This window comes from Apiospora marii (genome assembly GCF_038362585.1).
Source record: "Apiospora marii strain CBS 49790 chromosome Unknown utg000005l_segment0_segment0, whole genome shotgun sequence".
Taxonomy (NCBI): domain Eukaryota; kingdom Fungi; phylum Ascomycota; class Sordariomycetes; order Amphisphaeriales; family Apiosporaceae; genus Apiospora; species Apiospora marii.
In genome coordinates this window covers 141,855-157,091 of record NW_027117377.1, presented here as the reverse complement: position 1 = coordinate 157,091, position 15,237 = coordinate 141,855, and the positions used below count along the sequence as shown (strand labels likewise).

Genomic DNA, 15,237 nt, shown 5'->3' with positions numbered 1-15,237 from the left:
GGGCCATGACTCTGACTTGGCAATGCCGTCCTTTTCCAACTGGGGAGGGGTCTGGTGCAGTTGGACAGAGCACCGGTCGCCCGCCGTGACAGAGTGAATGTCTCACGCAGTATTCTGCTGCCCAACTATGCCATTCGGTCATAGCTTCCGCGGCATATCAGAAATCCTGTCTTCTGCTTTCACTTCCGTGTGGAACTCCGACGGGTTCTGGACCTGCTGCCAGCTCACAATCATAGCCCTGTCGGTGCCGGGCAGGTCGCGGCGGAACCAGGCGTAGTACTTCAGCTTGCTATCCGGGCGTCTCGGGTAATCCAGCTGCGCCTCGTGGGCGAGGACCCGGCGCACCTCCCTCCGGCCTTCTGTGGCCACCCGAAAGTCCTTCCACAGCTCCCAAGCTTCGATGAGCGGTGCCAGCAACCACTGAAAGATGCTTGGGTTGGCGGCCCTCTGCACGGCCTCATTGACTCGACGGGTAGGGCGGACGACGATGTAATCTGCTTCCGCACGAAGAAGGGCGCCTGTGAACTCGGTCTTCTCGATGGTGCAATATGCCTTGCTCCACTCTACTGGCGGGGGCTGGGTGATTGCGCCGACGGGGTAGGTGATGAAGAAGTCCGGGTTGTTGGCCTTGACCGCACCGAGCCCCTTGTAGCACTCGGGGAGCCGCATGAAGCGCCATTGCGGCAGCCGGGGGTCTTCGCTACGAAGAAGCGAATCTTCGCGGCGGGGAAGCGGATCGTGATCGCAGGAACAGTGGTGCTTAGCGGCCCAGGGGACCTCGGTCCTGCTTGATTTGTCTGCCATCGTGTGAGTTTCAATCCGGTTAAAATGCGCCGGGGAGAAGAAGTCTCGTGGGATTCAAATGACGAGCTGTTGACTGGGTGGATGGTTTGGAAGGCGGCGAAATGGGAGACTAGTTTCGAAGTAGGGCGGACTTTTTGGGTTTCAGAACTTGTAGGAGGCTGGAAGTGTTCTCTTTTCAATCTCTACCCGCTTGACGTTGATGGTCGTACGTTTTCAGGAATTTGAAAAGGAGAAATGAAGTAAGTTTTTTCAGTGGTGTTGGTTGGCACTCGTACAGTTGGCTTGTTCCATAAAACTATGAAACTTACCATCCCATGGTTAACTCAAACACCAGAACTGGGAGCACACGATGAAATGATGAGATTTCAGAGTGTCCATGAACAATATTGAGAGGACTGAAAGCCACTTGGCGCAGTTGAGTACACGATTAGCAGCATTCTTGTTCGCAGTATCGTTAAAAGGGGCGAATAAACCGCCCTTTCCCCAAATTGAGATTTCCCCCAACCCAGTGTCTCACGTCGATTATGCCAGTGTCTCAGTGGTCGACTGCCCGTTTATTCCAACATTATACTACTCGGAAAGCATTGGAACCGATAGGTTCGTCGAGGGAATACCTGCTTCACATGAATGCGGAAAAAGAGAAGAATAAGGGACTATGATGGCATTGGTCTTAGGGGTGGTATTTGTCATTGGAAATACAGCGGTCAACGAGTAACAATCGGTGGAAGGAAGGAATAGAACACGGTCATATCTCGTGGGCTCAGTCCATGACGCCAGAGTTGGACAAAAGCCAATACATACCAGCCAAGCATCTAATAATCAAAGCATAGCGCTCAGGACACTAGATCTCCAAACCCAGATTGACGTGGATGACCTTCTCCTCCAGATAGGCGTCCAGGCCGCTCTGGCCCAGCTCGCTGCCCAACCCGCTCTGCTTGGACCCCCGGAATGACAGCTTGTAATCCACATTGTTGCTCTCGTTGATGTACACCATGCCGGACTGGAGGCGGGCTGCCGTGCGGTGGGCCACCTTGATATTCTCGGTGAATACCATGGCGGCCAGACCGTAGGTGGAGTCGTTCGCCAGAGCCACCGCTTCTTCCTCAGTCTCGAAGGTTGTCACCGCAAGCACGGGCCCGAAGATCTCCTCGTTGAAGATCTTCATGTCGCGGGTGACGCCCTTGAAAATGGTCGGCTGAATGAAGTAGCCCTTATCTCCGACACCTTCGAACCGGCCCCCGCCCAAGACGAGTTCGGCGCCGTCGCTTTTGGCGCTCTCAATGTACCCCATGATCTTGTCGTACTGCATCTTGGAGGCCTGCGGGCCCTGGGTGGTGGACGCGTCAAAGGGCCGGCCGACCTTGGAGGCCTGGGCCATGCGGGCGAAGATGTCGAGGAACTGCTGCTGCACGCCCTTTTGGACGAGTATGCGCGAGTTGGCGCTGCAGACCTGGCCCGCGTTGCTGAAGCCGCCGACGATGGCCCATTTCGCCGCCTGCTCGAGGTTGGCGTCGTCGAAGACAAGGAAGGCCGACTTGCCGCCGGCCTCGATGCTCGTCTTCTTCATCTGGCCGGCCGCCGACTGGAGGATGCGCCGCCCCGTCGCGGTGGACCCCGTGAAGGCGACCTTGTCCACGCCCGGGTGCGCCACGAGCGCCTCCCCCGTCGACCGGCCGGAGCCGTTGAGCACCTGCACGACGCCCGGCGGGTACCCGGCCTCGCGGAACAGGCGGGCGAGGTAGAGCGCCGACAGGGGCGTGTACTCGGACGGCTTCATGATGACGCAGTTGCCGGTGGCGAGGGCGGGGCCCAGCTTCCAGACCGCGTTGGTGACGGGGTAGTTCCAGGGCGTGACGGCGGCGCAGACGCCCAGCGGCTGCCGCAGCGTGTAGCCGAACTTGTTCTTGCTGACGGGGACGGCCTGCCCGTGCAGCTTGTCGGCCCAGCCGGCGTAGTAGCGCAGGCAGCCGACCGTGTGCGGGCCCTCCTGCGCCATCGAGCTCGGGAACGGCTTGCCGACGTCGAGGGCCTGCAGGGTGAAGAGGGCCTCCGTGTGGGCCTCGACCAGGTCGGCGGCCTTGTGGAGGAGACGGGCGCGCTGCTCGGGGGTCTGGTCGCGCCAGGCTGGGTTGGCGAAGGCGGCGCGGGCGGCGGCGACGGCGGCGTCGACGTCGGCGGCGGTGGCGACCTCTACGGAGCAGATTGGCTCTTCGGTGCTGGTGGGAGTCAGCTATGTTGTCGAAACTTGCTCAGGATGAATGCAACTTACGCAGGGTCGATGCTGGTCAAGGTTTCCGAGGAACTGCCCTTGACAAACTCGTTGTTGATGAACAGCCCGGTGTCGAAGGAGATTTCCTTCCCGTTCGGGGCTTTCACGGTGATCTCTGTGGTCGACATGGCGGCGAGTCAAGAATGTCTGGTTGAGGATCACGATATTGAACAGGCACTTCGATGAATCAGTGCCACAGAACGTGTTCTTCAGTTGCAAGTGTCTACAACAAAACCACAAGACGGCACGATGTTCCCAGGAAAGGGCGATGAATGTTACTACGAGAATGAGGGGTCATGTCGGCTGTATGCCGGCTTGCATTCATGTTGGCTGGGCGTAAGATCAAGATGCAGATTCGGGGAGAATGGCGCCGATCGACGAATCACTCCGGTTCACCATACGTTCGGTGTAACATGATGGAAGCAAACACCATGCGGGGTCAAAGGGCCATGGCATTAGTATCAATAACTCCTCTCGCCCAGATATCCCTTGCCGGAGTGTTATATGCAGTTGGTGTGGCGTTGAAATGGTTCTCCGGATTTCCCATTTCGAGATAGGGGACGTTGTCATATTCGGGGAGTACGCAACTCGCAATCGACTCCAGCTGAGATAGGCAGAAGCTTAGTCTGTACGTTACACGAAAAACATGTGTAACAAGCTGTTTATCTCATTATTTTGGGCCTCACCGGCATCGTCGGAGCTCGCGTGCTGCGACACAGAAGCTGACAGGTTTGTCCAAAATGATATCAGCGAAAGAGGCTCTGTACAGAGGCCGCGACGAAAAGCCAGATCCTCACCATGAGATAAGATCCGTACGGTGTCTTGTGTGCATGGCGAAAGGGTGATATTGCCGCTGCTATGGACGAGGTAGGAGGTCATCGGCTTGAGCGCTACGACTCGGCGCTGACGAATGGCGAAGAACAAAGCCACAGCGCCACAGCGACTCGGCCCAGGGAGGTTGGTGGGCCCTGTGGTCAAGTTTAGGCGGTTCAGGCCCCTGTGGAGATCTTGGTCGCTAAAAAGTGCACCATCTCTGTTTCATCATCATCAATCGCGGCAGATGGCATTTGATTGATTCCCACTCCCCAAACACCCCAACGAGCCCAAGTTCCTGCAGCGCCGCCAGGCTGTCCTATCGCAGGCTGGCCTCATGCCGGATGACATAATTATCACCACCACCACAGACAATACCAAGCCCTTGGCGATGGAGTCATTCCTCGCCCAGAACCTGCCTGTTCAGTCGGGTGGCCCCCAGGCACCGCCACTACTTGCTGATCGCTGATCGCGGAGCTGAAAAGCTGCTAGACGGATGGAGCTCACCATTCAGCGGGGAGCGCGGCCGAGACCCGCGCTGGCTGACAGGCGTGGTGATGTAACGACCAGGACCAGCTGCCTGCAGGGCAGGGCTGAATGGAGTCGTCCCCCTCTTGTTTCAGTTGGCTGCGCGCTACAATACCATATAACCAAGACCCTTTTCCACCCGTTTGTTTGCCTATTCTTGTGTCCTGTGATCTTGCCTACATTTGCGACTCTTGACCTGGTCACGCCCCCTCGAGACATCACTTCCTGACCTCGCCTTCCAGTTGCCACCTAGCTTGGCGCGTCTATATAACCACATTTACAGCATCACCACCGTTCGAATCAGTCGATATGTTGTCCGAATTCTCCCTCACCGACGACATGCAGCGGCGCACGCGAAAACAGTGCGGCTTCGATCAGGCCGAGGCCGACCTGCCCAGCTACGCGAAAAATGTCAAGGCGCGATCGCCCACCCTTTCCACCGATGGTGTCAAGGAGAAGATGATGGACGTCACCTCCTACTTCGGCTCCAACAGTCCCTTATACCGCAACGTGGCGGCCAACGACACCGTGTGGCTGCTGGACAACACGGCCTACAAGAACACAGAGACGGGCAAGTGGGAGGTCGAGTTCGTCTCGGCCGTCTTCGCGCAGCAGCCGTCCTGCACCGTCCTCGAAGCCGTCACCGCCGTCGCCCACAAGATCGGCCTCAACGACAACGACCCGAACTACCCCACGATCGAGGAGCGCGTCCTGCCTTTCATCCAAGACATCCGCCCAGGCACCAAGGTCAAGGCCATCCATGCCGGCGCGGACCGTCTGGAGCTGGGCCCCGGCGGCCGCAACGGCATCAGTACTGATACGAAACCCGTGCGGGAGGGGCAGGGGAACCCGCAGATCGCCAAGGCAACCGCGGAGGTTCCCTACGGCGCTAATGGCGTCCTCGAGATGAAGACGTTCTATGCCGAGCCCGAGGGCTGGAGCGTGATATCGGGTGAGTCGGCCGAGCGCAAAACGCAGTTGTTCAAGTTTCGTTGAGACTAACCAGCGACCCGCCAGACATCGATGACACGATCAAGATTACGATGACGAGCGACCCGATCGGCATTCTCAAATCCACCTTCACCGACACCCCCCAGCCGTGCCCCGGCATGCCCGAGCTCTACCAGAACATCGCGTCGTTGATTGGGCCGGCGGCGCCATTCTTCTACCTGTCCGCGTCGCCCTACAACCTCTACCCGTTCCTGCGCGACTTCCGCCAGAAGTACTACCCCCACGGCACCATCGTGCTGCGGGACTCGAGCTGGATGTCCATCCCTGGGCTGTTGTCGAGCATTACCTTGGGAACCGAGCAGTACAAGACGGACCGGATGAAGAAGATCCACGAGTGGCTGCCCAAGAGGAAGATGATTTGCATTGGCGGTGAGAGAAGCTCGCTTTACCTCAAGTCACGACAGATTCTGAGCAGTTACTAACAATGTGCGACAGACTCGACACAAGCGGATCCCGAATCCTACGGCAACATGTACGTTCCCCTTCCATTTTTCGGTGACGCAGATAAACTGACAGCAATGTGAAGTTACCGGAAGTTCCCGGGCTGGGTCAAGCTCATCCTCATCCGCAAGGTGACAGACATTGCTGCCCTGGGCATCGAGAGCAAGAACGAGCCGAAACGGTTCGAGAAGGCGTTCAAGCACGTCCCGAAAGAACGGTGGCACGTGTTTGAGACGGCGGCCGAGTGCAATGCCATCATCGCGAACACGATTGCTTCGGAATCCTAGGTGATCCTGTGCTGCGTTTATTGCCAGGGGCTGGTGGCTTGCGGAGTCGAAGCAGGGCGTTTGGCGTTTAGCGTTCGGGGGGAACAGGTGGCGGCCGTCGGCTTATTCCAGAGGCATACGACATGACGTTCATCAGGGGCTCACATTTCTACGTATATATGTATATAGTGACATGAACGAATCCCGTACCGACATGTGACAGTCCGACCAGTCTATGCTAATGTAACATGATGACGTGCTGCCGGCACACGATATGCAATCCAGAGGGATTCCACCTGCATTGGCATTACTGCGTTAGATAAGGAGATAAGAAAACAGCAATGATATTTCGATGATTTCCAAACCACTACATCTGCGTTTACAAGGAGCTCACATCTGATTTCTTAGCGGACAGTCGGCTCAGCCCGCCAGCTCCCCCGCCAAAGCGCCCACAAGGCTGCATGCCCCTAAAAATAGGGCGAGAAGCAACTGAGCAGCTGGGCCCCACAGGCCTAACCTAAATGACATGGGACCTGTGGCATTACGCACATGCATCAGCGTCGCGTGCTTCCGACATCCTGACCTCCTGATAAGCACCACATGCACCCCCAAACGCTGCCGGTTCTCGGTCGCGTGGTTATCTAGGCGACACCATATCCTCCGACTCCCAGCACTGCGACGATACACTCATTTCCCACGGCAGACGAACTGGGATTGAAAGAGGTGGGCTGCGCACGACGACACCGCCATCCAGAATGAGTCGGTCTCCGGCATCGTCTGGACTCCTACCAATGCCTGGCTCGCCGTCCTCCTCCTGGGCCTTGTACCGGGCCCGCCTGGGTGCCATCTTTCGCAAATCCGACACGTCGGTTCTGATCGCCTTTTGGCTATTTGGTACGGCGACACTACAGTTTGATTCAATGCGGGAGGCATCTTTGCTAACGAGCGTTCCCTCCAATCTAGGCCTGATTAACAATGTCCTCTATGTCATCATCCTGTCCGCCGCCCAAGACCTCGTCGGCTCCGACGTGCCGAAGGGAGTCGTCCTCCTCGCCGATGTCCTCCCGTCCTTCTTCACGAAGCTGATCGCGCCCTACTTCATCCACCGCGTCCCCTACGCCGTCCGCATCCTCTGCTTCGTCGCCGGCTCCTCGGCGGGCATGCTGCTCATCGCCCTCACGCCGCCCGACCGGTCCGTCGGCATCAAGATGGCGGGCGTCGTGGTGGCGAGCCTGACGAGCGGCGGCGGCGAGCTCAGCTTCCTGGGGCTGACGCACTACTACGGGCACATGAGCCTCGCGGCCTGGGGCAGCGGCACGGGCGCGGCCGGCCTCGTGGGCGCGGGGCTCTACGTCGCCCTCACCGACTGGTTCGCCTTCAGCGTCCGCAACAGCCTGCTGGCGTCGGCGTTCCTGCCCGTCATCATGCTCGTCAGCTTCTTCGTGATTCTGCCGCGGGGCCCGCTGCGCGAGGGCCAGGCGAGGAAGGATTACCAGACCCTGCCCGAGCAGGACTTGGAGCAGGAAGACGTGGAGGAATTGCCCGCCGACAACGCGGCGTCTGGCCTGCTGGCTCCGGGGCCGGCGGTCGCGGCCACGGCGTTCTCGGGTACACCGGACAATGCGGCGGCGAGGTTCAACGCCAACTTGCGCCGCGCAAAGGCCTTGTTCTTTCCGTACATGCTGCCCTTGCTGCTGGTCTACGTGGCCGAGTACAGCATCAACCAGGGTGTTGCGCCGACCTTGCTGTTCCCGCTGCAGGGAACGCCGTTCAGCGAGTTTCGGGCGTTCTATCCCTTCTACGGGTTCCTCTACCAGCTCGGCGTCTTCATCTCGCGGTCGTCCATTGCCTTCATCCGCATTCCCCATCTGTACCTGCCCTCTGTCCTGCAGATCGCCAACCTCGTGCTTCTGACTCTGCATGCGCTCTTCTTCTTCATCCCTAGTGTCTACCTCGTGTTTCTCGTGATCTTCTGGGAGGGCCTGCTGGGCGGGGCGGTCTACGTCAATACGTTTGCCGAGATCATGGAGAACGTGCCGACGTCGGAGCGCGAGTTCAGCCTCGGCGCCACCAGCGTAAGTGACAGCGCGGGCATCTGCCTCGCGGGCTTCGTAGGCATGAGCATCGAGCCCTGGCTGTGCAATTACCAGGTCCACCAGGGGCGGGACTGGTGCAAGCGGATCAAGGTTGGATAAAGTACTATTTGCATGTACAGTTACATAGACAAAGAACAATGAAACACTTCAAGCTAAATACGTCTGCCACGATCCCCTTCGCTCGAACGGAAGCGGGCCCAGCGGCCAGTTTGCCGAATGCCTCTCCACCTGCGGACTCTCTGGGTCCACAGTTTGATATTCCAATGCAATGTGCCGCCATATTTCGGAAGGCCTCGCCAGCTCGGGGCTCTCTGTGCCTGCATACTGTTCGTCGGGCAGCTGTCGCGGCAGGTGGAGCGACTCTTGGCTGGTATCGTCCTGCTCCTCGTAATCGTACATGTACCGAATGGGCCCCGGGTGCCCAGGCTCATCAGTGAGCGCCTCCGAGTTCCGCACTGACGTCCCCGTCTCCATGCGCACCATTTCGAAGTAGGGTCGGCTGACCACCATGCCCGAGGACGCGGAACCGAGGCTCGTACTTGCACCGGGTCCTCCTCCCCCTCCCCGCTTTCGTGAACCACCCCCAGCGGCAGCGGCGCCGGTAAACAGCCAGCCTCGTTGGTTACTGTTGTTGGCTGCCGCCGCCGCCGCCGCGGCAGTGCGCCCGGACCAGCCGCCGGCCGAGTCCTTGTTGGCCTGGGTGCGGAGGTAGCGCTCGCCGCCGTCAGAAACAAGAGAGCGCAGGATGGGGGCGCAGCCGCAGATGACGCCGAGGTTGGCCTCGACGGCGGCCCAGATCCAGAGCTCGTAGCCCTCCCAGGTGACGTCGTAGGTCTCGAGCTCGACGTGGTGGACCCAGTAGGTGCGCATGCAGCCCGCGGCGACGACGACGGCGCCCAGGCCGAAGAGGACCATTAGCCCGATGCGTTGATGGAGGGGGAGGGAGAGGCGGTAGAGTGTCGGTAGGGGCAGGATGTAGACGGCGAGGTCGATGAGGACGGTGATTATGGTTTGGGTCATGAGGCCGGGGACTTCGGAGATGCAGTCGCGCTCGGTGCGGTTGAGGTTCCAGTAGCTGGAGGGGGGGCTGGTTGGTACGGATGGGGGTTAGTATCGGTGCTTGACGGTGCAACTCGGTATCGTTGAAACCCGATTGTAAATCGCAGTAAGGGGGAAACAGCTGATGGCGGCGGACTTGAGGCATGCCACTCTTGTACTCACCTGCACTGAGCCCAAAGCAGGACGAAGAAGGCCAGCATGGAGACGGTGTTGACGACGATGACGGTCCAGGTCAGGCGCAGGAAGAGGGTGCCCTTGAGGGCGATGCGCAGGTAGCTGATGAGGATGGACAGCTTGCCGAGCCCCGAGGCAAACACAAAAAAGGCCTGGCCCGCCGCCGACACTTTGCGGCCCTGCACGAGCATCCGGTAGGGCACATCCCAGATGTGGCGGTCCCAGCCGTAGAGCTTGGTGGCTGTGGTCGGGGTTGTCCGGGTGGTGATCAGCCGTGGGTCATGTCACAGAGATGTTCTCGTTCGTCCTCTTATTCCAGCTCCCCCACTCCTTCTAAGACGAGATGTATGTAAAATGAGAGAGCTGAAACTCACCCAAGATCACGTCGAGGGTCGTGCCGGCACAGCAGACGCCCGCGACCACCATGACCCAGTCGTCCCACCAGGCTTTATGGAGTTGGCGCACCCGGACCCAGAGCCGCAGCGCTAGGCACAGTAGTGCCAGCGTCAGCGTCGTGACTTCCGTGATGAGCAGTTCGGGGCCCCGCGTCGGCGGGTCGGTGTAGTTGGGCCGCGGCCAGGTCGCGATGACCGAGGGCGGGGGGAAGCGCATCGTGGTTTTGCTTTCTTTCTCTTTTTCTTTTCCGCCTTCTTTCGTCTTCTTTCGTCTTTACTTTTCTCGGATGTGGGTATGTTAGGCGATAGAGGCTGTGATACCGGTACGGCTCATGACGAAATCATCAGCCTCTCGTCGGCGGTGATTTTGGAAAAGAAGAAAACGCCAATTCGAAATTCCCAAAAGTTACGAAGGTGGCGTTTTGGCTGAAGATACAGGAGATGAAAACTGGGCGGTTCTTGACCATCAGACAAGACATCGGCGATGGGGAGAGAAGCAATAGTAACAAATGCTCGACTGTGAGCTCATGTCAAACTCCAGCCTTATCTTTGCTTCGTTTTGCTTTGTGACGACGGGGCTTCTATTCTGTCATCATCGTGGCCGTGGAAACGGGACGCGGTATCAGAAAAAAGTTCAGTTTGGGTGTCAACGGTCTCATGGGAATAATTATGGGATGGAGGTATACTTATGACGCAACTGACAGCTCCTCCCTATCCTCGGGCGCAGGAACCTGCGGAGTACTTAAGGGGGTGAAGAAGGGGCGCGGTCATTCCCGTCGGGGTTTGCATATTCAGCTGGCCAGCCATTCACAAGTTGCCGAGTTCCGCATCCGTGCCTGTGATGATATGCAGCTGAAAAGCATCACAGCCGACGCTGGCCGGCGGTACTCGTCGTCGTCTACGCGTAACGATGTTCGTACGCGGCTGCGTCACTTCCTTCTTCAGGACTCACAGGCGTGTCGTTCCTTGGCTAAAAGGGGCTTGCGACTTCTGCTGGCCACCGACACACGCGTTCACACAGAGTGCGCAGCCACGGCCTGGCTAACTCGTGCCTTTGTTACTTCGTTCCCAGTCTCCCATCCCCGTGGCTGAACCAGACATCCGAATTTTGCGGATGTAGCAGAAATATCTCCGTGCGGCCTCATGGTTTGTTCCGTTTCGAACTCTCCTTATCCCATTTCAAAGGGTCTCGGACCCCCAACTCTATTTCTGTGCAACGGGCCAATGGCGAGCCAGGGCGAATGTGCGCCATGTTCAGGCTGTGCTGCTTCACTTCTTCATTGGTTCTTTTTGGGAAATGATGGGATATGAAGCTTGGATATCGGTACGGAGACAAGAATCGTGATTATTAACGCCGTTGGCGATACCGGGAACTTTCGACTTGGCAGCTAATCAACGGCGATTCCTAGGTCCTGTGCCGAAAGGGGGCAGTTGACGGGGACTTTCGACGCTGATATGAAGCTTTGCTTTTTCTAGATCTTTTCGTCGTCGAATTAAGCTACTGGGTCTTCCGCCCCTTTTCCACATGGCAGCACCCCGAATGGTGGCGCGTTCGCAATTCCAGATTCGACATCGTCTTCAGCCACTAGCGCAGTATAAACCAGAGAACGTCTCCTGATTCTCAGTTTTGGGCGACGCTCGCAGTCCCCTTTTGGACAAGTCTGCTACTTTGGCCGACCGTAACGGTGATGGTGGTTTGCCTACTGCATGCCGCGACCTCGTTTTCGTTCCGCTAGGGGGGCTTCTGCCAGCCGCAGTTTCTCACAGGTGGAAAAAAGGGGCCCTCGGGAGTCCGCGGGCGGCCGGTGGTATTCCTACTTAGCTAGCTGCATCTAAACTCCCCACGGGTAAATAAGAACTCGAAAAGGCCGGGTCCGATTAGCAGTTGAGCGACCGTTACGCGGTTGGCAGTTGGTAGCGGACTGAGAGGGTTGCAATGCCGGGATTTAGCAGTGAGGTGCCGGTCTCTTGAAATTGGAGCCAGCGTTTTAGTGGCGGGCGCCAATCGCCAGGCGTCATGGATATTCGCCGAGGGCAGTCAGGTGGGAAGAGCTGCAGAGTGTTGTGCATGGCATGTTGCACCACTAAGGGCGCTGCGGGGCAGTCACAAGTCCACTGCATCATTGTTCTAGAAAAGTGTTTCGGACCAGAAACGGTCGACGGTTAACGGTCAGGCTTGACAGGTCTTTCTTTTGTCAGTTGCGCTGCGCGTTCCATGGCGTTTTCACCCTGCATCTCATTTGGCATTTGACATCGGATATCCAAATACCACTGCCACCGCAGCCTCGATCGGATTCGTTCCCTCGCCGTCTTCTATTCTTATCCTTGGTAAATAAACTTATCCTGTCGCACACAGCCTCACGTTTCAGCATCCGACTCGGCGTCATCGTCCGTCCCAACTCGACGGCCATTCGCCCAGGTGGCGCCCTGTTGACGCCGGCACTTACGTCAGGTCCGCCATGTGCACTCCGCGAATACGCTCGAAACAATAGCGAATCCGATTTCGCCATGGGCCCTTGTTCCGGTATAAAGTGAGAGCCACGGGATGCCGCCTTCTTACCTAAGATCCTGGCCACGCGATCACACCGCATCGACGCTCGTGTTGAAACACTGAGATTACTGATACTCGCCACCATCTGCCGCCCGCCACCATGTCGGAATCCCCCCAGCTCAGCGGCCCCCAGCTGCAGGCCCTGTTCGACATCCTGACCCACCACGAGACGTACCGGGAGGTCGAGAGCTTCAAGACCCCGACCGCCATCGCCCGGTACGGCTACCCCTTCTCCGCCAGCACCGAGGGCGGCGGCCCGGCGTCGGCCACCCCGCTGCTGCAGCTGCTGCTGACCCGGCTCGTGCTGCCCATGCCGGGCATGGCCGGCTTCCCGCCCGACTTTTTTAATGTCAAGTTCCGCGCCGTTATGCAGCGGCTCGGCGAGGCCGACCTGTCCGAGAGCTACGACAAGGCCGCCCTCGGCACCCGCAAGACCCTCGCCACCGCCGCCTCGGCCTTCCACGAGGCCGTCACCCGCGGCATGCTCGGCGGTGTGCCCCTGCCGGATGCTGATGCTGCGGCGCCCCCCGGGCGGCGCTGGGACCCGGACCACACGTCGGCCGCGGAACTGGAGGCCTCGCTCGACTTTTGCCTCCGGGACGCCGTCTACGGGGATCTTCTCGAGCGTTTGTTTCACTTTGCCCGGCAGTCGCAGGACTTTGACCGGTTCTCGCAGCAGATTGGGGACTCGATCGAGTACATTGTGATTCACATGGCCACGTTTCTTCATTACATTCTTGTCGTTTCGCCAGAGGGGCCTTATCTGTTGAAGCTGATTGAGAGTTTCAGTAAACTGTGAGTCGCGATACTTCTAGCAGACCACTGGATGCTATCTCTTGTCTTATATGGTGCACCCTGCTTCCGTCATACGCCGTCGTCGCTTACTACGCTATCGCTAGATATCCTTACACCATGGTGGCCCAGACCCTGCGGCTCGGCAATGCCGCGACTATGATCAACGCCATGAACAAGCTGTTTCTCTCCAAGATGACGGTAGGGGGCATCACGAATTGGATGGGCATCACCCAGGGCGCCGCCGACGGAATGAACTTGATGCAAAGGTAGATGCCGCTCAACCGCCCCCCCAGACAAATTCCCTCACTGACATTTTGAAAGGATGCTCTCCATCATTGTGGACTACGATGCCAGCGACTTCCGCAAGGCGGCCGAGGCCATCAAGAAGACTAAGGGTCGTCCCAGTGATAAGCACTTTGCCGCCATTGACGAACTTGTCAACAGCTCGCGCGACTTGCACGAGTCGATGCGTGCGACCAGCATGATGGACCACGAGTCCATCATCACGGCCATCCTCATGGCCAAGGATCCCGTCCTCGTCGCGGGCCTGACCCATGCCCACCACTCACTTCTTCAGGAGTACTACTCGGCGCGTTTATCGGCCCGGGATCGAGAACAGATCATCAAAGTCTTTTGCCGTTCCACTCCCGACTACTTTACCTCGATTATGAAGGACTCGTCAGGTTCAAGTGAGTCACAGGCCAAGATTGCTTTCCACAGAGATGCTAACCTCTCGAAACCAGTGGAACCCATCATCCGGGCAGTCCATGCGCGCGTAGCCCTGCACAAATACGTCCCGCTGATCCAGAAGTTCGTCGGCGATCTTCTCCAGACGAGCAAGGGAGAAAAGAGCCCCAAGTCCAAAACCCGCAACCCGCCCTCGGTGGAAGACTACGTCGTCCTCCTCCGCAAGCACAAGCCCTCCCTGTTTAAGTTCCTGCACGAGGTCTCGAGCTGCTGCCCCGAGATCCAGAAGCTGTTCCTCGATTGGGTCAAGGAGGCCTCGACCAGCTTCCGGCGCCCGCCGTCGGCCGAGTACGGCGTTCCTTCTTTATCTTTGTGCCAGCAAAAGCCCGAGAAGCCGTCACGGTCCCGCAGCGTCCACAGCAACGGCAGCAACGGCCACGCCGTCGACAGCGCGGTCGGGTCCGGCGGCGGCGGCGGCGCGGGCGCCCTCAGCGGCAACCTGCAGGCCCTGTACGCGGCGCTCCCGCGCGACACGCAGCACCAGGTCGCGATGGTGCTGGACCTGCACGCCGACTACCTCGGCTCGCTGCACGCGGCCTCGCGCCGGAACCTGCAGCAGATCGTGGACCGGCTGGCGGGCGTGCGCGAGTCGGCGGTGCGGCGCAGCATGCAGGGGCCCGGCGTCTACCTGGCGCGCTGGCACGCCCTGCTGGATTCGACGGTCATCACGCCGGCGGCGCCCGGGAGGGGGGTGCCGGTAAGGTTCGGGCGCGACGTGAAAGGGAACAAGGCGTCAGGGAAGACGGGGATGAAGGGGGCGGCCGGGGAGGGGGGACGGAGAGCGAGAGCGGGAGCGAGGAGGGAGGGGGGTGGGAGGATACGGTTTCGTTGGTGCCGTCGTCGTCGCAGGGGTCGTCTGGGAGTAGTGGTGGTGGTGGTGATAGGCCCAAGGCGCCGCGGGAGCCGGATGCGGGGGTCGTGGTCGAGGCGCTTGGGAGGCCGTTCCGGGAGCTGGTGGCGCGGATTAGTGCGGTTCCGGCGCGGGAGGTTTCGGGTTTCGTGTGAGTGTCGCCTGGCGTGGCTACTGTTGCTGGATGGTATTGGAGAATAACGTAAGTTGACATCAGTCTTTTCATGGTAGTCTGTAGGTTGTAGATGGTACCGCTATATAAACGTATACGAACATCAATGTCGTTACCGCACTTGGGTTGATTGCTGATCGTCTCTAGTACGTCTAGTGCTGACGCTTCGGCGATTTGGTTGCTTGGCGGTGCCCATACACCCCATCCGACAGGCATCACTGGTGGAGAAGCGGGGTCCATCCAGGCAGATGCGCCGTCTGCCTTCC

At 58.9% G+C, this 15,237-nt stretch overlaps 6 protein-coding genes across 6 annotated transcripts; 3 read left to right on the top strand and 3 right to left on the bottom strand.

Moving 5' to 3' along the window:
- Positions 1 to 138: 138 nt before the first annotated feature.
- On the bottom strand, positions 139 to 804 carry PG985_007938 (uncharacterized protein; the record flags this gene model as incomplete). The annotated part of the gene is made up of 1 exon (XM_066827706.1): positions 139 to 804. One exon carries the CDS (start codon positions 802 to 804, stop codon positions 139 to 141), a length of 666 nt encoding a protein of 221 aa, XP_066682618.1.
- An 841-nt stretch (positions 805 to 1,645) lies between these two features.
- PG985_007937 (Aldehyde dehydrogenase) lies at positions 1,646 to 3,201 on the bottom strand (the record flags this gene model as incomplete). The annotated part of the gene is made up of 2 exons (XM_066827705.1): positions 1,646 to 3,020; positions 3,074 to 3,201. The coding sequence occupies 2 exons, from the start codon at positions 3,199 to 3,201 to the stop codon at positions 1,646 to 1,648; spliced, it is 1,503 nt and encodes a 500-aa protein (XP_066682617.1).
- A 1,522-nt stretch (positions 3,202 to 4,723) lies between these two features.
- On the top strand, positions 4,724 to 6,153 carry PG985_007936 (uncharacterized protein; the record flags this gene model as incomplete). The annotated part of the gene is made up of 4 exons (XM_066827704.1): positions 4,724 to 5,366; positions 5,432 to 5,794; positions 5,861 to 5,897; positions 5,952 to 6,153. The coding sequence occupies 4 exons, from the start codon at positions 4,724 to 4,726 to the stop codon at positions 6,151 to 6,153; spliced, it is 1,245 nt and encodes a 414-aa protein (XP_066682616.1).
- A 770-nt stretch (positions 6,154 to 6,923) lies between these two features.
- On the top strand, positions 6,924 to 8,327 carry PG985_007935 (BTN1; the record flags this gene model as incomplete). The annotated part of the gene is made up of 2 exons (XM_066827703.1): positions 6,924 to 7,026; positions 7,096 to 8,327. 2 exons carry the CDS (start codon positions 6,924 to 6,926, stop codon positions 8,325 to 8,327), a joined length of 1,335 nt encoding a protein of 444 aa, XP_066682615.1.
- A 48-nt stretch (positions 8,328 to 8,375) lies between these two features.
- On the bottom strand, positions 8,376 to 10,073 carry PG985_007934 (uncharacterized protein; the record flags this gene model as incomplete). The annotated part of the gene is made up of 3 exons (XM_066827702.1): positions 8,376 to 9,315; positions 9,450 to 9,702; positions 9,836 to 10,073. The coding sequence occupies 3 exons, from the start codon at positions 10,071 to 10,073 to the stop codon at positions 8,376 to 8,378; spliced, it is 1,431 nt and encodes a 476-aa protein (XP_066682614.1).
- A 2,434-nt stretch (positions 10,074 to 12,507) lies between these two features.
- PG985_007933 (uncharacterized protein) lies at positions 12,508 to 14,948 on the top strand (the record flags this gene model as incomplete). Its single annotated transcript, XM_066827701.1, has 4 exons — positions 12,508 to 13,202; positions 13,307 to 13,468; positions 13,524 to 14,646; positions 14,799 to 14,948. Coding segments are annotated over 4 exons (2,130 nt in total), but the record flags the coding sequence as incomplete, so codon positions are not given.
- Between the last annotated feature and the right edge of the window lie 289 nt (positions 14,949 to 15,237).